General features: G+C 32.2%; 3 protein-coding genes across 7 annotated transcripts in view; 2 read left to right on the plus strand and 1 right to left on the minus strand.

Moving 5' to 3' along the window:
• LOC115885815 (reversion-inducing cysteine-rich protein with Kazal motifs) overlaps nt 1-11,686 on the plus strand; it is a 181,603-nt gene extending 169,917 nt beyond the window's left edge. For both annotated transcript variants that reach the window (XM_030904839.1, XM_030904840.1), the window contains exons 14-18: nt 2,165-2,313; nt 3,227-3,378; nt 7,329-7,497; nt 9,903-10,137; nt 10,201-11,686. In XM_030904839.1, the coding sequence (XP_030760699.1) occupies nt 2,165-2,313; nt 3,227-3,378; nt 7,329-7,497; nt 9,903-10,137; nt 10,201-10,432 (937 nt within the window). In that variant the 3' untranslated portion in view covers nt 10,433-11,686. The remainder of the gene's footprint in view (nt 1-2,164; nt 2,314-3,226; nt 3,379-7,328; nt 7,498-9,902; nt 10,138-10,200) is intronic.
• Nucleotides 11,687-16,543: 4,857 nt separating this feature from the next.
• Nucleotides 16,544-18,082, minus strand: LOC115885817 (biogenesis of lysosome-related organelles complex 1 subunit 2). Of its 4 annotated transcripts, none has more exons than XM_030904843.1 (4): nt 17,958-18,082; nt 17,791-17,864; nt 17,557-17,710; nt 16,544-17,313 (listed from the first exon to the last, which is right to left on the minus strand). In XM_030904843.1, the coding sequence occupies exon 4, from the start codon at nt 17,239-17,241 to the stop codon at nt 16,813-16,815; it is 429 nt and encodes a 142-aa protein (XP_030760703.1). In that variant the 5' UTR covers nt 17,242-17,313; nt 17,557-17,710; nt 17,791-17,864; nt 17,958-18,082; the 3' UTR covers nt 16,544-16,812. The 4 variants fall into 4 exon arrangements, with proteins under 4 accessions (XP_030760703.1, XP_030760701.1, XP_030760704.1 ...); XM_030904841.1 differs by having other exon boundaries at nt 17,925-18,082; XM_030904844.1 differs by having other exon boundaries at nt 16,544-17,286; nt 17,958-18,081.
• A 1,521-nt stretch (nt 18,083-19,603) lies between these two features.
• LOC115885702 (piggyBac transposable element-derived protein 2-like) lies at nt 19,604-20,167 on the plus strand. Its single transcript, XM_030904687.1, has one exon. The coding sequence runs from the start codon at nt 19,604-19,606 to the stop codon at nt 20,165-20,167; it is 564 nt and encodes a 187-aa protein (XP_030760547.1).
• The last annotated feature ends 1,340 nt before the right edge of the window (nt 20,168-21,507 follow it).

Genomic DNA, 21,507 nt, shown 5'->3' on the forward strand with positions numbered 1-21,507 from the left:
GGCATTCTAGTCAGTCGGAGAGAGCAAAAATACGAAGTATTTATTACATATAATCATTTAATTTGTCGCTAGATTTCATGGGCTTGGAATACTTGCCTTCTATCTTTATTCAGTACATCTTATTTTACTAAGCGTGTTGACAGTACTCTTCGTACACACGAAAATCGGCACCCAAAGACCAGAAATGCCGGCCCTTAGTATACTAACATACCAAATCTCGTTTTTTATCTGAAAAAATAAAAAAGTTATAGGTGTGAGCCACTTTCGAGACGCACCCGGTATATCTAACATTAACCGTTTTTGAGGAAAAAAAAATTAAAAAAAAATTACGTGTGCATTATGTGCGCATGTAATGATATATATTGAAGTGCGCATATATTATATCATATATATTGAAGTGAAACTTCTTACTAACGGCTATTAAATTGAAGGACATGTTTGAAAAAGTATAGTCTGAAATGTTGAAAAAGTAATAAATTAGAAATTAATAAATAATCTGATTCGCTTTTAGAAAATTTGTATTAAAATGACCGTTTGTCCGTCTGAGGACTCAATTCGGGTAGCCGTGTCCATGTGTCGAGTTTGGTCCAATTAATATTATGGGTCCAATCGACCCACAATTAAGGAAAATCCTGATGATTTTGCCCATTTAGAGGGTGTCATTGTGGTGTCATCCTATAGCCCGTCCCCAATTATACCGAAATCGACTCACATTTTTCTTCAATATGAAATCCTTAGTCCCACCCTGATGAATATGTAAACGAAACGTAGTATCCAACTTTGCAGGGTGGGACCGTGTACCTACACCGTCGATCACATAGCCTACTCACCAAATTTGATCGCGATCGGACGAGATGAACTTTTGACGTTCCTTACGTCAAAATTAACTACCACAATGACATATGTAGTACACGGTCAAGTTTTTTTCGCCATTGATGGTAGGGTTTCATAGTACACGAAAGGTCGTCAAAATAGCATGAAAAGATGGGACTCTTTGAGCCCACCTACATTCAGAGTTTCAGCCCCTAGATCACATAAATTATTAATTACGACGCTCCAAAGACCCATCTCAACTTTTCGATACCACTTACGTGTCATCTCACTAGCTCGTGCGTCACGGTTTTGAATTTTTACTCCCGGCACGCGTTAAGAAGTTTACTTCAACAATCTATACTAATATATAAAATCCTTAAGTGACATACTGATTAATCACGATCCTTCTCAAACCACTCAACGTAAGAAGCTCAATTTTGTCATACGGGTTGATTCTAGGGTGTAGAGGTTCGATAAGAAGGGATTTTTCGAAATTCCAATTTCAAGAGGGTGAAACCACCCCTCAAATATTACAATATTTTTTATTTAAAAAACGGTCAAGTTTCCGAAAAAACGCTTAATCACGTATATTTTATTTTGTTTTTACATATTTTAAGATTTTTTAAAAATCTATACAGTGTGTTTCGAAAAATCTGGTCATTGATTAATCACGATCTTGCTTAAAGCGCTTGACGTGAAAAGCTAAAAGGGGGTGGAACTATCCTTCAAATATTAAAATATTTTTTATTTAAAAACGTATATTTTATTTTGTTGTTTTACATATTTTAAGATTTTTTATAAATTTATACAGGGTGTTTCATAAAATATGACCATTGAGTAATCACGATTCAGCTTAAACTGCTTGACGTTTAAAGCTGATTTTTGGCAAACGATTTTCCGAAAGTCAAATTCCAACGAGATGAAACTACCCCTCAAATACTACCAAGTTATATAATAATATCGCCATATTGTTTTTTCTCATGCTGGCATAAATGTGAGAAATTTTTATCCAGTTTGTATGTTAATGGAAATTCTTGCTTTGCTTTATCATCACCATTACAAATGATTAATTCGACGCGAACAAAGTCGCTGGCACACGCTAGTAATGAAATAAAATTTAATTTTTTAAAATTAAATAAATTCTGGTTATTTGTAAACAGACTGGGATAAAAATGTTATCGTTTACTACATTTCATGTAAGCATGTTACCACTTTTCGTTACCACTAGCTCGTGTGTCACGGTCTTGAATTTTTACTCCCATCGCGCGTAAAGAAGTTTCACTTCAAAAACTATTTAGTATATAATTTTGTTTATAATTATTCTTTAGAGTATTATGAATATTTATTTTAGATGTGCAGGATTAAATGATGCCGATATAGAACTTCTACCTTGTCAAAATCCATGCAAGCAAAATGTTTGTCCTATAGGACAAAAATGCGTTCCCAAATACCAGACGTGTTTATCTTTAATGCACAAGCCGTGCAAGCAGTACGAATGCAGTAAGTATAATGACTACCAAAGAATATACCTAGCTAGAAAAAGAATGGACTCTGTCATACTGAAAAATGGTCCTACAGAAGTGGCGCTATCTATTGAGTAGGGCTTGTTTTAAATGGATCGTAGCGCGGGCTTTTTAAATGAGCGTATTTATTGAATTTTACTCTAAAATATATAATTAAATTTGATTATTAAATCTTATTTTTTACACAAATTCAACAATACTAATAACAAGTATTGTTGTGATGTGTAAAAAATAAGATTTAACAGTATAATTTATACAATTATTAAATAAAATTAAAGCCAAACATGTGTAAATGTTATTTATTATTTAAAGTTTTTATTTATAAATCAAATATTTAAACATCGTTTATTATAATAAAACAAGACCAACATAATACGCCCAAAGTTTTGTAAATGGAGTAAATATAAATATGTACTTAAATGACAAAAATAAAAGACTTACATTATATTTTCAGGGCCACAAACAAAAGGAATTGTCTAATTAAAACACATATAACAAATTATAGTTTGAAAAACGTTTTGATAATCATTTGATAATATCATGATAATTTGATGATAATATTATGATTGGCGCTATGACAACGACAATATTTTTTGAGAATTTGACAATAGTATGACAATGGCCGTTGGAAACTATGGAAACTACAAAAAAATTCTGATTTAACGCCATCTGGCAATAACTAGTAGCAACTTCTTAACCTAAAAATTAATTGCACTACCACCTAGCGCCTGAGGCTGGAACTATTTTATTTGAAATTTCCGTGGAAACGGTGGAACCGCTTTTGCTATTTCATTTTCCCGCCCCTGATGACTACCATTCGACATCTGAATTGAGAGATGCCAAATGAAAACTTCAATATTGGTTGTGTATTAATGTTTTATTTTTTCTAGTAAATGGATCAGCAATTTGTTCGAATTTGGAAAATGAGCCAGTATGCGATGTTGAAAATCAACAATATAATAATTCTTGTTCTTTATCTCACCATAATGCAAAACTCGCATATCGGGGCCCCTGTTTAAATAAATGTCAACGGACCGGACAAGTAAGTTAATGGATTTTTTTTAAATTAAATCGTTTTCCAACCTCCTCTATATAACTAGACTATAGGTATGTAATATAACTAGAGACACACTCCTCTTCTATAGTTTAACTATCTTTACCATAGAATTCTATGTAGTTCGTTTGTCATTTCAGCAAGAAAATTTCCTAAAGACATATCTTCCTGCTCAGTCTGAAATTTCTAAAATAACGCTATCTGTATAGATAATAGTGACGTGTCGGTATTTGAGTAACGCGATTTTGGATCGATATTTTTTGTAACGTCGCCGTCGTGTCGCGTTTCACAACGAACCAGGAACCTGTTACTGAAGAACGACGATCATAACAACGACGAAATTATAAATTATTTATAATTTGCTAATAAATGATTTATAAGCGCTCTTGGAATTGGCTCAAACCGCAGTAACCGATAATGACGTGTATGGCTGGACGCTGGACGGCTGGACAACCCTAGGATGGCTGGTCGCGGTCCTAGGGTTGCGAACAGTAGTAACTGGTACCTGCATAGCGACTCGCGACGTGTTCAGCCGTCGCGCTCCTAGAGTCACGTATTCGTCTGTCGCTGAGAGATATAATATATCTCTCCAGTTACATATAATGTAACTGGTAACGACCTATACCGCGACGTGTTTCGCTCCAGTGCCAGTGGTCGCGCGACTGCTGGAGCGCTCCTAGGGTCGAGTTTTCGTCTGTCGGGTTTTGGTCGGTCGTTGTTGGCGTTCGTTGATGCTTCCGTTTACAGTCGTTACGTTACTTTCGAGACCGCGATTTTTTGGTAGGTCTAGGTACTAAGCATTTTTAATTGATAATAAATACATGCTAGTTGCATTAGATAGTTACAATTATACATTTAGTCTACTTTTAATTGATTAAAAACATATTCCCAAATAAAGTTATATATTCTGCAAAGAAGAAAATTGCATTTTACTAACACACGGGAATAAAGTAAGACTAATTTTATTTTGATTATCTGACATGAACATTTTACTTCCAAGTTTTCCACCAATTAAGAATATACGTAGATAAAAACATACACTTAGATGAAAAAAAATAATATTAGCATATGGCGTAGGTATCTCGAATAATGGTTCAAATTATATTACTTTTTATTAGTTTAAGCTAAAATATTTCTAAAGTATAAGCATATTTTAAGAAAAAAGATAGAAAAATATAATTATCTTACAAATGTATGTATTTTAATTTAAATTCTAACGGTTATAACGTGTATCAGAAGAATATAAATGTAAATATTATTGGGAAAAATATAAAACTTATAAAAAACTATTCTTCAGGCTGAAGAAAAGATGACGAATAAAAAAAGTATTGAATACCAATAAATTATATTATTTTATATTTTTTTTACAAACATAACTAAATTCTTCTAGCCATCTGCATGTTGTTTATTGTTTACAAATTGTTACTGTTTATTATTTTGCACGGACACAGCTAGGGATAACGGCAGAGATGGGAGATGGAAGTAGGTATAGGTGCAGTGACCAGAAATACCGCATAGGCGGGAACAACGACACTTTGGAAGCCGGAGCTTCGGTTACAAAATCGCAGTATTTTGTCGCGGTATTTTTCTGGAACGGTCGATATTGAAACGCGACTCATGTGGATCCGGTATTCCCATCAGTAATAGATAACGCTATCCCCGAGCTTTTCCATGTAGCTATACAGGGTGAGTCTCAAATAAGTGCAAATATATTTAGTGGTAAGTATATTTCGACCCCAGAAACACGATTATGAGGTTTTTTCGCAAAAAAAATTGAAAATTTGGAATTTTTTGAAAAAAAATTTGGATTTTTTTTTGTGTTTTTAGTTGAAAAACATAATTCGTTGATAATATGATAACATAGGTAGTAGATTAAATTTACAACTAAGAAAATCCAGAAAAGATCCAGTGGTTCTCAAAATTGTAGCAAAAAAACATTTTTTTTTTAATTTTCAAAGTAAAATAACTCGGTTATTGTGGATTTATTTGAAAAACGATAAAGAGAAAATATGTTTCTTTTATCGAGATCTACCAGCCCTGAAAATATTTGCATTTATTTAAGAGTCACCCTGTATAACATAAGACGTGCTTGTGCGGTAGTGTAACCAGCCAAACACACATAAACCGCTGGTAGAATATCGTACGATTCATATTTGAATCGCCAGGTTACGAATAAAGTATCATGACTTATGGGTTGTATTGAATTAATATCAATTGAAGGGCATTGAAGCATTGAATTGTTCTAATTTGACCCAAAATAAAGTTATAAGAGCTTTTCCAAGTTGTCCAAGTTTGCCCCTTCTTTATCAAAATGTTCCTTAATATACAGGGTGTCCCAGGCTGAGCGTGCATTAGAAGTTTCTAGAGAACTACAACATCTAGCTCGGAGATTTTTTGCACATCATAGTTTCACAACGAGGTCTATCGATTAAAAATATTTTCAATATGGCGGCACTTCCGGAAATACCGGAAGTTGACAGCAACTTTCTTATTTTAAATGGGTGCCCCCATTTTTTATTATGTACTTAAATTTTCTGTAAAATTTTATGACCTTTTGATATTAAACACTCTATATCTAACATAAACTATTTTTGAGGAAAAAAATTATTGTAATTATTAAAAAAAAACTTCCTGTTAAAAATATGTATACAACCTAAACGTCAAATTTAGTGATTACCACAGCCACTGTGCTATAAAGAGAAAACATGTGGCTATCTATTTCAAAAATTAAATTGTTTGAATGTCATATAATAATGGCCGCAGCTGTCATAGAATTGAACAATTAAAAAATTTTCATAAATTATTTTTTTCAAATGGAAACCCACTTTTTTTATTTCACTAGTGAAAAAGCTTTTCAACTCGTTACTTTTTAACTATACATGTTCCTATACCTAAATTAAATCGTTTTTATGTTATTTAAGATTTAGTTTTAAATCCTATATTTTTCTTGATTTTAACCAGTAGCCTATGACTTTAAACGTCAAGTGAGGTAAAACAATAGATCTGACCATTTCATATTGTGACGCTTTGTTCAATAAGCAGCATTATTTTCGAGCCAACTTTGCGCTGTTTTTTTTTCGATCATATGGAATATTATTAATAATATCAACTATTAGATATCACTAAAGAGCGAAAATATGAGATATAGTTTTATAAATACACTTTTTAAACCCTTAAGGCAGGCAGTATTTATACTATAATTACGGAAATTCAAATAATTCGTTTTCTGCCAGATGGAAATAAATTGTCTGATCGTTTGACACTTAATGTCAAAGGAATAATCTAAATAAAATCGAGAAAAATATAGGTTTTCAAACTCAATCTTAAATAACTTAAAAACGATTTTAGGTATAGGAACTGTTTAGTTAAAAAGTAACGAATTGAAAAACTGTTCAATTAGTGAAATAAAAATAGTGAGTTTTTATTTGAAAAAAATGATTTATGATAATTTTTCAATCACTCAATTCCATGACAGCTACCGCCATTATTATATGACATTTGAACAATTTACTTTTTAAAGTAGATAGCCGCATGTCTTCTCTTTATGTCACAGTGGCTGTGGTAATCACTAAATTCAACTTTTAGGCTATACAAATTTTTTTGACAGGTAGTTTTTTTCGACCAAAAATTTTAAATATTTTTTTTTTCAAAAACGGTTAATGTTAGATATAGAGTGTTTAATATCAAAATTCATAAAATTTTACAGAGAATTTAAGTATGTAATACAAAATGGGGGCACCCATTTAAAATAAGAAAGTTGCTGTCAACTTCCGGTATTTCCGGAAGCGCCGCCATATTGAAAATATCTTTAATCGATAGATCTCGTTGTAAAACTATGATGTGCAAAAAATCTCCGATCTAAAATTGTGGTTCTCTAGAAACTCCTAATGCACGCTCAGCCTGGGACACCCTAAATATCTTTATCTATTTATTTTTAGGTTTGCGGAATAAATGGAAAAACGTACTCTTCAGAATGTGCCGCATTTGCTGATATGGTCTCTGTAGATTATGAAGGGCGTTGTTCTGCTATTGGATTGATAACAAGTTTCAAAGCGAAACAATGTTCAAATGTAAATTGTCCCAAACTGCCGAATCAGAATTGTTTAGGTAACGTCAAAGTACAGCATGGTCAAAAAGAATATATGGTAATCGCAAAACAATTTCCGATGCGCGTGATCAACTTTGAGTGACAAGCGATGGCGACAGCGGTGCCAGATCGTGATGGATTTTTGAAATGCACAAACTAATAATCACAGAATTTAATAAAAACTAACTTTGAAAGTGGTATAATGTGCTTATCAATCAAACTTACTTTCCCGGCTGCAGTCAAGGGTAATAAAGGACCTTTATTATCACGTTCTCGTTCAAAATAGTTAAAAAAAAACAGGAAAGCTACAAGCTCTTTACTTCGACTGTTTAAATGCTTCGGCATATTTTCAACACCTAATTTCAAGAAATGCAATACAAAAACTCGAAAATTTAGTTCTTAAAAGAACTGTTTGTGCTTAAAAGTGCAATTTAAAAAAAAAATGTATGAAAATAGGTATAAAAACGAGAATTACTCACAAAGATTCAGCAATAACACGATATTGTACAAAATAATGACTGACACTATGATAATTGTCAAATAATAAAGGACAACATTGCTGAACCCGGCGCAATGTGACCAACATAGCAATAATAAAATTCGGTTTAAACTAATTTTTGCAGGTTTAATCTAAATAAAATATATGTTACAATAATTTGTTCTATAAAGTAAAATGAAGAGCTGCCCGGTATCTTAAATTATATAACAAATTTAAACATGTTTACCAAAATTTCATTTAGTCAGGTTTATAGACTTTATATAGTGTCAATGTCGATATAATTGATGACGTGCATCGGAAAATGTTTTGCGGTTACATTAATAATTGTATTATTCCAAATCAAACGACCTTCGCATTCACAGTTCTGGCTTTATAATTCAAACTTAATTCCAGAATTAACATTACTCCTAAAGCCGGTCCTACACGATGTGGCAAACACCTTCCAACGTTGGACACACGGACATTTGCCACATCGTGTGGAAAACACACTTGCCAAGTATATACAGGGTGGTCCGAACTGTATTACGGAAACTTCGGCAGCATGTTTTACTGATAAAAATAAGTAAAAAAGTTCATATAAATATATGTCCTAAAATGCTTAGTCTCGGAGATGCAGGTTGTAGAAGTTTCATTTTTATTTCGATTTTTTGCAAATAATTTCTGAAGTAACGTCAATATTTGGATGAAAATTGGTGTCTGGGAGTTTTTTAACACGAGAAATTTGATTTTGATGTCAATATGACTCCTATTTGTAGGGGGCGCCACCTACACGTGTTTTAACTGTTTTGAAGGGTAATAACTTTTTGTCCGTACCTGTATAAAATTACTTTGTGAAAAAATATACATTTGCGTGATTTTCCACGTAAAAAATGTCTCTTGGTAAAAATCGCTACGAGCAACCGTTCTCAAGATATTTACAATGGAAATAGTCAATACATGTCATTATTAACAAAAAATAAGTCAGTTGAGTAGATAGTTATTTGACTGAAATGAGAAATTTGGGAATTTTTTTTTTTTTGAAACTAATCATAAATTTTCTTCGAAAAAATGATGATAAAACAGTTTCTGTTGAACTTTTGGCACAAAAACATATCAAATTTATGATTTTAGTCTAATAACTAATTAGTCAACATGTTTAATTTATGTCAATGATGACAGGTTTTGGTAATTTCGATTCCAAATATCTCGAGTACCATTACTCGTAGCGATTTTTACCAAGAGACTTTTTTTACGTAAAAAACATCGTAAATGTATATTTTTTAATTAGCCAGTTTTATACAGGTACGGGCGAAAAGTTATTACTCTTCAAACCAGTTAAACAATACGTAGGTGGCGCCCCCTACAAGTAGGAGCCATATTGACATCGAAATCAAATTTCTCATGTTAAAAACCTTCCAGACACCAATTTTCATCCAAATATTGACGTTACTTCAGAAATTATTTGGAAAAAATCGAAATAAAAATGAAACTTCTACACCCTGTATTTCCGAAACTAAGCATTTTAGGACATACATTTATATGAACTTTTTTACTTATTTTTATCTGCAGAACATGTTACCGAAATTTCCGGAATACAGTTCAGACCACCCTGTATATATTGTATAACATTGTCGAAAACTGTGCCAAAATTGTAGGGTTTAGATTGGAGTTTTACAGCTTTGTTGTTTTTTTTGCTCTTCTAAGAATACTAATCAACTGCCTATACATAGCGAAACGCGTCTCCAGTCTTCAAAGTAAAGTTGTTTTTTATGAAATGTAACGACATATCGTTTTGCTGTTATATTTATATTCATTACTTAACGGCAAAGGTTCGAACCTTAACTGTATAGTTGATAGATTATCTAGTTTTTGTATTAACGAAAATAGGATACGTGGATATAGATCACCTATATCCACGACAGAAAAATTAACAAAATAATATTTTAGGAATTACGCCACCCGGAGCATGTTGTCCACTTTGTGGTGGAGCTTTAAGACTGCTTTATAGCAGAAAACAAATAGATCGAGCCCTGTACGCTTTGCAGAATAAAAGCACTGAAGCTGTTAATTTAAGATCACTTCTGAAAGGTCTTGAACGACAGATCCAGTTGGCCCAATGTACAGTAAGAGGGTATGTCACTGTAGAAGCTGATATTTTTCTTACTGTACAGTCCATGGAAAGGTGAGTAATAATAACCAAATTGACAGACAATCACGTAGCTAAAATATTTTTTATATATTTTAGGTACCCATCTGCATTACAACTGGAGGCTTGTATACGGGAGGCTGAAAAGATAGCAAGTCTGGTCAATTTGCAGAGTCCTCGAATAGCAAGCGAACTTAGCCTAAGTTCGTTAACTTTAGCAACATTAGTTCATACAGATATAAGTACTAGTAAATCTCAGCCAAACATACCAAATATATATTTAGTAATTATGATGACTGCGGTTCTCAAAATAAGTATTTACGTATTTTAACTATAAACCTACAAAGCCGATTAATATTTTGCAGAATTATTACTTAAATAAATAGTCTTTAAAATAAGGCATATCGTCAGTGAAACGCGTGTTAACCTAACTCCATTTTACATTACTTAAATAATACGTTTAATACATAATTTTACCTTAAATTTTTAACGAAATATTGAGATGTATTGTTCCCCAACAAATACATTTTGCTACGCATGAATATACTTGCTACATGTGTGCATATTTTTGCACCGTTTTTTTGCTCTCCTATAAAACTAGGAATAACGGAGTTTAACTGTTTAACACATTTCACCGACGATAACATGACGTACTGAAATTTTTGTCCTTGATATAAAGTTAAAGTGGTTACCCCAAGTGTTTAAAAAAAAATATTTTGTAGCGCAGATCAAAAAGACTATAGATAATCTTAACCTCTGTCTTTACTTTATTGATGGTAACTTCATAAGAATGGATTCAACAGGATATACAATAGACAATGTATAGATATTTACAACTATAGAGGGTGTTTCAAAAAACATGTGCCTTCTTTCCGTGGGAGATTCCTCATGTAAAAATAACATTTATTTTTTATATCAACATAGATCTGATTCCAGATTCAGCTTTGTTTCGTAGCTAAAGGGCGTTAAAGTCTTATTTTTTGTTCGATTTTTTTCCTTCCAAGTGCTTTTGGGTGTCCTTCAGCTTTGTTTCGTAGCTAAAGGGCGTTAAAGTCTTATTTTTTGTTCGATTTTTTTCCTTCCAAGTGCTTTTGGGTGTCCAAGTGATTCGAATGAAATTTTAGGGATAAGATTTGGCTACATATTTTAATGCTAAAAAGGTGTCGACAAAATCGCCAGGGATGTGCATTTGGGTTATCACTGGAATATTTTTATCTAAAAAAACATGTGCGCTACTGATTTTTTTTCTCTTAGCAAAATCGTGCAGGCCGTTTAATGCCGATTAAAAGTGATATCTTGATATTTTATCGATTTCGATCTCCCCAGATATCGTTGCGTAGGGTGTCCTTGTAACCCCCTTTAGCTACCAAACAAAGCAGAATTGTTCTATGTTCATATAGAAACTAAATGTCATTTTTACGTGAGAAATCTCCAACACCTCATTTTTCTAAACACCCCGTATAGTTTTAAGGCCATTTTTTTGATTATGTACAGGGTGAGTCTTAAATAAGTGCAAATATTTTCAGGGCTTTTTGAATAAGAAGACTAAGGAAGGAGCATAATGCTATCCATGTATTCATGCATGGTGGGCGGAAAAAGCACTCTAGGGTGGGGATCCATGACAGTTCTGTTTGACAATTCATTTGACACATTTGAACTTGATTTGAAATTTTATGGATTTGTCAGTCTTTACGGAGCTTATTTTATGTTATTTATTATTTATTCTACTACTGATAGTTGTATAAAGGTAGTAAATCTAGATGGAAATTGTGGCAGAACTTAAATTAACAGTGACACTATCGCGATTTATCGAAAAAGACTCTAAAATAGTTGGTTGTGTAGCGTGCGGTAGATCTCAGCAAAAATCGAGTGAAATAATGGAACGACTAGCTAGTAAGTGACTATATAATATATATATACATACGTGTAGTAAACCGATCATTTATGAAATTCACTTAAATTAACTAATTATATATTTTTTCTTGCATTTTTGCTTTTATTTACTACTTGTCAAAGATTAGATGTCAAAGAATTTAGATACGTCAATTTGATTTACCAGATTTACCTGCTTGAGTAGCGTATCGGATGTTTGTGTTAATAAATAATTATTATAACTTATCTATTTTTATTAGAATTATATATTTTTGTAACAATTTTAATAACTACCAACATTTATTCACAACGTCAAATAAAACAACAAATTATTGAGTCTACCCTACATCATAGTTTTACATTTTTTAAATAAAATTAGAACGACACTGATAAACCGGAATTTAAGTCGGCCATATTTGAGGCCTATCGCGGTGTACCTAAGATTTTTGATATGCTCCTTCCTTAGTCTTCTTATTCAAAGTCAGGGCTGGTATATCTCAATAAGAGAAACATGTTTTCTCTTTACCGTTTTTTAAATAAATCCAGAATAACCTTTACTACATTAAAAAAATATTTTTGGCTCAAATTTTGAGAACCGCTGGATCTTTTCTGGATTTTCTTTCTTGTAAAATTTAATCTACTAAAGAAATTTTAAAACATTTTCCAATGCACGTCATCATCTTTGAGTGTCAAGCGATGGCGACAGCGCTGCCAGATTGTGATGGATTTATGAGATGAATCTTAATTTAAAAGTGACAAACAATATATACTTAGTATATAATTTTTTTAAGGCAGCAGCTACCCGCTGTAAATTGAAATAAGTAGAAATAACTTGAAAGTGGTATAATGTGCTTACCAATCAATCTTACTTCTCTGACTACATTCAAGAGTAATAAAGGACCTTTATTGTCACGTTCGCGCTCAAAATATTTTAGCAGGGAAGCTACAAGCGCTTTGCTTTGACTGTTTAAAGGCTTCGGCATATTTTCAATCCACAATTTCAAAAAATGCAGTAACATATCTTGAAAATTTAGTTCTTAAAAGAACTTTTTGTGCTAAGAAGTACAATTTAACAAAAAAAAACTATCAAAAACGGCAAAAAACGAGAATTACTCCCAAAAATTCAACAACACGATATTGTACAAAATAATGACTGACACTAGGATAATTGTCAAATAATACACGACAACATTGCTGAACATGGCGCAATGTGACCAACAAGGCGATAATAAAAATCGGTTTAAACTAATTTTAATCTAATCTACTTTAATCTAAATAAAATATATGTTACAATCATTTGCTCTATAAAGTATAATTAAGAGCTGCTTGGTATTTTAATTTAGTCAACAAATTTAAACATTTTTGCTAAAATTTCATTTACTCAGGTTTATAGGCTTTAGTGTCAATTTCGATGTGATTGATGACGTGCATCGGAAAATGTTTTAAAATTTCTATACCTATATGTTACCATATTATCATCAAATTATGTTTTTTTTTTTATTAAAAACTAAAAAAAATTCCATTCATTTTTTTTTCAAAATATTCTAAATTTTGAATTTTTTTTCCCCGAAAATTTTCCTCATAATCGTGTTTCTGAGGTCAAAATATACTACCCCCAAAAATATTTGCACTTATTTAAGACTCAGCCGATATACATATATGATACAGTAATATTTTGTCCAAAATGTACACAAAAAAGTATATGTCATATGCATTTACTAAATTCGAAAACATGTAGGGACGTAGTACCGTATGATCGAAAAAAAACGGCGTCCAGTTGGCTTGGAAATGAGCATTGATCAAGGTTACTGTATTAGACAAATTGCTTTGTAACTTTTGGACCAATAGGATCGAAGCGGCAACTACGTCACAGGTATGCTAACGTCACAGGTATGCTACAGAACGTGCTACAGAACGTATAAACGTATAAAATCATAGATAAAGGAATAAAAATAAAATGCAACGAACAAAGAGATAAATGGGCAATGTAATAAAGAAAACAAACATCAAACAACTGAAAAAACCTGAAAACTATGGACGCCATACACAATGAATATCGATTCGCAATGCACTCTCGGATTGTCGGCAGTTTTTTTCCCTTTATCTATAGCGGTAGCATACCTGTCACGTAGTAGATGACGTTTCCGATAATGGCGAATCGAGTTACATGGAGATAACCTTATATTTTAATAACCTTGAACATCGATGATATTTCCCACATAAAATGACAGCGATCTTCATTTCATCGCCGTCGCTGACGCCGTTTTTTTACGATTTTAGTTAGATGTATTTTGTAAATTTTAGAAATCCTTAAGACCTATAACTGTTATAACTAGTTTTATTGTGTGGCAGTAAGAACTAGTTTACAACCCAACACATAGTTAACAAAAACAAAGATGGGTTAAGTATGAAACTCTTTGGGGCAATATATTAGAGCGCTAAGTTACAAACATCTCGAAATAATTTATAGAGATATTATCGTAAATTGTTTACAATTGCTTTAATCCAAATATTATCTGTGATATATTGTAAGTTAAGTGAGAATGAATCAAATAGTAGCAGTATAAATATGCTAGAAGTGTAAAAATTAATTATTAAGTCTGAAAAAAAAAGATACATCTATGAAAGAGCATTTTATATATAATACCAAATGATATGCTTTAAACATATATATTTAAACTGAAGCTATTACCATTAGTTTATATATTATTAATCATGACTTGTAAATAACCTACCATGTTCAGTAAATAAAACATTGAGATTACATTAATAACGTTTATTTTATATACCTAATATGCTTTATAACACTATATTAAATTAATATTAAGGACATTCACTCAGATGCAATAAAAATGCAAAGGAAGAATTTTTGGCCAAGTTTAAAATATTATATTTTTTTTAATTTTTAGCCCTATTTCCTTGATTTTTTTAGCAAACTATGTATAAATGTATCAACTTGAATTAGTAAACTCAGTTTATTATAAACTTTAGTATTTGACTTATTATAGAGGGTTAATCCAAGAATTGTTTTTCCCTATCTTTAAAACACCCTGTGCATGAATTTCGTGAGCAAATTTTCGTAACGCATTATTTTTTGTTCAGAACCATGCCTCCTGAATATTTTATTTTTAACTCAAGTCAATACATGCCTTGGTTAATTTTTAAGAGCAAAATGAACGTGCCATGGACACGTGATTCTAATCGAAAAATAAAGTTTTAGGAAAAGTTACTTATGAAATTATTGCACAGGGTGTTTTAAAATTAGTGTAAAAACAACCCTTCAATTAACCCTGTGTAATAAGCCATAATGCTAAAGTTTATAAAGAACTGAGTTTATGAATTAATGTAGATTAGATTTATATACAGTTAGCTAAAAAAATTCATGAAAATAGGGCTAAAAGTAAAAATAATATAACCGTTTAAACCTAAAGAAAAAATGTTGCGTTGCGTTTTTTTGCATCTGAGTTATTATACAGGGTGCTACAAATTCGAGGTACGAGCACTGGTATCTCGGAAACCGTACTAGATATGAAGATGGTTAAATTGGGGCAAAGTTGCGCCTTGGGATGTTCACCAAGATGCCATCAAAAAAGTTTAAAAAATTTCAAGGATTGCTGAGTTTTTTGGAAAAAACTGATTTTTCTCAAAATCAATTTTATTTTTTCCTGTCGTTACTTTTTAGAAAATCAAAAAACTAATTGCACATTCTCATAGCCACTTTATTAGAGCTATCTGATCGTATTTTTAGATTTTCAAATTAGCTGATAATTTGTGACATACAGAGACCAACTTAATATTTTTAAATACGAACCTGCATTTTTTATTTCAGTTTTTGAAAAAACTCTGTCTCCTGAGTACAAGGATATGCCACACTGTATACTTTTTTTTTGTTTTGGGTACCTTAACAACAACAAAACTATTTAATTATTATTTAAAATAATTTCAAGTCCGACTCTGGTTTTTTAAATTATTTAATCTGATTATATTCATAGCAACAATATTGATCAGCGCTATATTGAATAAGGAAACCGAGCCAATTGAAAGATTCAAATAAATAATATCCAGGTCAGCAATTTAAAGATATTATTTTTAACTTTTTTTATTGTGAATTTGAAATGTCAGTGTACAATATGCATAATATTAATGGTAGTTATTATAAATAAATCAACTTCTACAAACTAGTTTCTTATGCTCTACATGTTCGAAATGGTTACCAACCTTCCCATTGCACAAATTTATTATTCATACAATTTTATTTATAGCTCTGTGAACATATCTTCTTCTTATACTTCCGAATGCATTTTGTACTCTTTATTTACCCCCCCCCCTCCTCCTTTGCCACAGGTTCAGTAATCTCGCTGGCCCATTATACTACTCTACCATTTCTATTATTCTACCATATTATATTTATATTATGTTTTATTTACAAGGACAAAAAGTTATTACTCTTTATGACAGTTATAACACATGTAGGTGGCGCCCCCTACAAATAGGAATCATATTGACATCAAAATCAAATTTCTCATATTAAAAAACTATTAGACACCAATTTTCATCCAATTATTCACATTACTTCAGAAATGGTTTGGAAAAAATAAAAATAAAAATGAAACTTCTACACCCTGTATCTCCGAAACTAGGCATTTTAGTACATACATTTATACAAACTTTTTTACTTATTTTTTATCTACAAAATATGCCGCCCAAGTTTCGGGAATACAGTTCGGACCACCCTGTATATTAGTTATACTATTTTATGCTATAAATGATATAAATTTATTATAATTTATATTATGAGATGACTATTATAATTTATATTAGAGACACTATGAGAGAAAGCTATCGTTTTTCCAAATTCCTAAACTTTGCTTCCAATCTTTTTGAATATACATCTAATTTGTATGCTGCTTGCTCCAACTTTGTTACACTATCTTCTACCTGGTCAATCTGCTGCAACAATGGCAGTAGAGAATCACATTTATCATTGAGCTCCAATATACTTTTTCCAACATTTAAAGCTATATGTTTCATATCTGAATATTTTGTTATAGTGGCTTTATTCATGTTTTCAAGTAATTTGTAATCATCTAAAGTTGACGTCAGTTCGCCATAAAGGTAATCGGATGTCTTACTAAACAAGTTATTTGCTAGCCGGCTTAAGTTTGGATCGTGAGGATCCAATGCTTCAAAACTAGATGTTGATGTTGACAATGTAGGGCCTTTCTTTGGCGAGTCTGTAGGGCAATCTGAATCAATTTCTTCACTCATCTTTTTTCAGATCTTAATAGCTAAGTATTTTAATATGATTGATATCTAAAATATCGGACACTTATGTAATGGCTGAAAAGACAAAAGAAATAAAAATCCCTAAATCATCATACACGTAAGTGCATGATAATTTTTGTTTAAGCATAAAATAATAAACTCAATGTGCCAGTATGTATAAAAAAAATATGTTATACAGTATGTCCCCAGACTGTCTTTACAAGATGAAGGACTTTTTTATTATTGACATTTTGAGAAAAATGCACTCTTCATACAAAATTTTGAAAACATTTTTGTGTAAGTAGCAGTTACACATACCTTTAGGTACTTCTCAACTTTTCAACTCTGAAGTTTATCACTTAAGCCATTATATTCAGGATATGCCAATGTCTGAAACTTTGAGCGAACTGAGGATCCGTTCGCTACAACCAGAGACTACAAAGACTACAACCTGGTACAACTTCAAAAGATGCTGAAAACAAAGTTTTTATATAATGTGTTCAATGTGTGCAGGTTTTGATCATTTGCTAATTCTCTATATTACTTCTTTACCTCGACGCCGTTCGTGGCCTTGTATGTTTGGATGTTTATATTTTAACGATTTGTTTAAACATCTACATTTGTTGCTAAAAATTAGATGAAATGGGAATCACTACATGTAAATAAATTAAATTCCAATAATATACCCAGTATAAATATACATAGATACCGATATCTACCATATCATTATTCAACTTCCACAGTTATATTTTCCATAATTATCAGAGATATAAAAATTAAAACAAAATATTAATAATATTATTAATTTAATTAAAAGCTAGGTTAAATTATTAACCATAGATTAAATACAAATTCCATTTTTATTAGGGATGTGCAGATTTAAACGTAGTAGTTCAAATGAACTATTTAAAAGCAAGAAATGAGAGCTCCTAGGCTCTCGGCCGGTAGCTGATATTTGTGACGTCAGCCGTAGCCCTCGACGAATTGTTTTCTATGCAGGTGTGCCACGGAGGAATAAGAAAGCGAAGTCGCTACTACACGTATTTCTGTAGGATAAAAACAGTCTCACTTCGTAGTTTGGGCGGGACCAAAAGTGTACCCTTTGGACAGGACCTGATTAAGTAAAACTTCAAATAATAAAAACAAACAATGATGAAAATTTGCCTTGAGCTAATGTAAAATCATTGTGTAATATTAATCGTGTGTATCGCAATGAACAAATTACTTGGCATTACTACACCAAACTTAAAATAGGCATAAAATACTAATTAATGTTCATTCGTTAATTCGGTCATTACGGACCTGCACGCGGTTTATCTAACCTGTGAAATGTTACGCCGGTGAGTTTCTTCGAGTCGAAACCTTTCCTGCTCCTAAAACTGCGTACAGCACACAACTCCATTTGGCGAACCTCTTTTCGCAACAGCTGTAGCGCCTCCCCTCTCTTATTCCTCCGTTCTCGAAATATAGCAAACAACAGGGTTGCCACAAGCTACACATTTACTTCAGTGATTGCACGGCTACACCACAATCGCGTTAAATATTTCATATAAAAAAATGGTACCAGATCGGCGAATCAGGTGACAAAAGATGATTTTTTGCTTTTAAGTTACCTAACTAGTACCTAAGCGTACCGGAAATTTTGAACTGACAAATATCATTAGTACACTAAAAAAAAAGGATCTGTCAGTCAAGGTACAAAAAGTAGACCACCAAAATTTTTACCCAACAGATGTGGTGATACATCTTTTAGACCACCTATTCAAATTCATTTGTTGACTGTCGCAGGCGCTCAAATTTGAAACCACCGCCGCAACATCGTGTCCCCACACATAGCAAAGGAAAATACGTGATGTTAGGACTGGTATGAACCTGTTGCAGTAAATAATTGGTATTTGCTGGTTAGGTTTTGCCGGGACACACTTTTATCTAAAAATTTTGTGTGTAGAGTTGAATAATATATTATTTATTATAATTTTGGCCTGAAATAGTGTTGAATACTTTCTTGCAAGTAAGTACAAAATGTTGTTTTTCTAAAAAAATATATTCAACACTAGAAATTTGATTTTAATTATATCGTCCTATATTTGTACCACCGCTCTAGTAGTGATTTTTTTTGTGTATGTGTAAAAAATATGTATTTTTTTAGGAAATGTCAGACAATTATTTGCCGTTCCGTTTAGTGGGCATGAACCAAGACGTGTTGCAGAATGAGCTTGATAATCTTGATACTTACTCCTTGCCGTCTGGGGATTAGTCAGAATTGGACGACATATCTATTGGTGACAACACAAACGTGAACGATTTATATGTGAGTGATAGTTCTTCTGATGACAATGAACCATTATCGGTGCTTCGAGCAAGAATGCACAAAAATTCAGATATAATTCAGCAGCCACCCATCTGGGGCAAAACAGAAAGACCTGAATCAACTCTTCCTTTTGTCCAGCCAACCGGTACTCCTGAAGAAGTTGCCAATTCAAACGCAACTCCATATTCCCTTTTTCAACTATTTTTTGACGAGGTTTTTGTAAATCACTTGGTTTTTCATACGAACCTTTACGCTGAGCAGGAACAAATGCGTCCTGCAAAAACATACAAAGCAACTACGTTTGATGAAATAAATGCATTCTTAGGAATAAACTTACTCATGGGAATTAAGCGTTTGCCGAGTTATAAGAATTACTGGTTCAATGCACCTGACCTTCATGACAGCTATATTAGCTCCCTTATGTCACAAAAAAGATTTGGTTGGCTTTTGGGGCATCTACATATCAACGACAACTCTACTATGCCTAACCGTGATTCTGACCAATTTGATCGCCTTTACAAGGTACAGCCTTTGCTAGATCATTTAGAAAAGGCATTCAAAAACGCTCTTTTACCAAGTGAAGTTTTAGCCTTAGATGAATCAATGATCAAATTCTAGGGCAGAAGTGTAATAAAACAATATATGCCAAAAAAGCCCATAAAAAGGAGTTACAAGGTATGGATGCTTTGCGATAAATCTGGCTACTGTTTGAAGTTCGACTTATATACCAGAAAATCTAAAGATCAAAATTCACAAATGAGCTTGGGAACCAGGGTTGTTAGCAAGCTGACTGAGGGTTTTCTTCTGCTCCAGTTGAGGGTATATTTTATGGAAAATTTTTGCTCCAGTAAGAGATAAAAAGTATTTTTCCATAGATGTCATAGTTTTCGAAATATATTTTTCGAAATATAATGTCGATTTTGAGAATAGTTACTAACTGTCACAAGAAAATTGTCATGGCGATACCAGCCATCTTGATTGCCATTTTATTTAAAAATCGCTTTTTATTTAAAATCTCAGATAGATAGGTATAGAAAACCATAATATAGTTTGAAAGAGCATTTAAATGTGCTTCGATTTATTTAAAAAAAATACGGGGTGTTGCATTTGAAATAACAAAGTTTTTATGTAAAATAAATCCTTAAAATAGATAACTAATTTTGGGTACCCCCGTATAAATTTAAGGAAGCAATAACATTTTTCAGTAAAATTTATTTCGTTGCCTTTAAACTCAGCACAAGAATTAATTATGAAAAGTAATGTACAGGGTATTGATAACAATCAATTCTCTTGTAGCATGCATATTCAAATATCTTTAAATATCTCTTAAACCAATGATTTTAAACATATTTAACCCTTATAATAAATGCCTTTTTTGGGCCCAAGAATCCAAAAATGAAATAAAATACCGGGTGTTCCATAAGAAAAAATATAACTTTGGTATGGATCTTAGTTAGACACCCGTATATTTCAAAATAATTTTAAATTGTGCACATTGCCTCCCCACATATACCCATAAAATATTTTGTTTCTACATCTTTCCGTTTTCGTATCTTTCCTAACCGAGGCGAATGAGGTGCGCCACCCTGTATACATACATAATAAAAATTTATGTGTTCGGATTATCGTGTATTATTAATATTCAACGCTACATTCTTCTTTGGAAGATGATACCTAGGTGATATTCTTGAACTACAAAATAAACAAGATGAAGCATCAAATGATGATTGATTGGATCCCTATCCTCGGTCGCTGATCTAATTTTATTGTATACCTGAAAATAGTTTTTTTAAAGGTAACCTATAAACAATCCATAAAGCACCCCTCTACACAGTAGCTAATATGCTGGCGCACGCATTTGTCAGAGAATTGGTAATCTGTCCACACACGTTCAGTTTGTCTCGACGCAGGCCAACAGCAACAATGGATATCTGGATAGTAGGGCCTGTTACGATTTA

The sequence above is a fragment of the Sitophilus oryzae genome, unplaced genomic scaffold, assembly GCF_002938485.1.
Source record: "Sitophilus oryzae breed Bouriz unplaced genomic scaffold, Soryzae_2.0 scaffold_41_pilon_pilon, whole genome shotgun sequence".
NCBI classification, from domain to species: domain Eukaryota; kingdom Metazoa; phylum Arthropoda; class Insecta; order Coleoptera; family Curculionidae; genus Sitophilus; species Sitophilus oryzae.

Coding starts and splice junctions, on each gene's coding strand:
- LOC115885702 (XM_030904687.1), top strand. CDS start 19,604: ATGCACAAAAATTCAGATATAATTCAGCAGCCACCCATCTGGGGCAAA.
- LOC115885817 (XM_030904843.1), bottom strand. CDS start 17,241: ATGAGTGAAGAAATTGATTCAGATTGCCCTACAGACTCGCCAAAGAAA.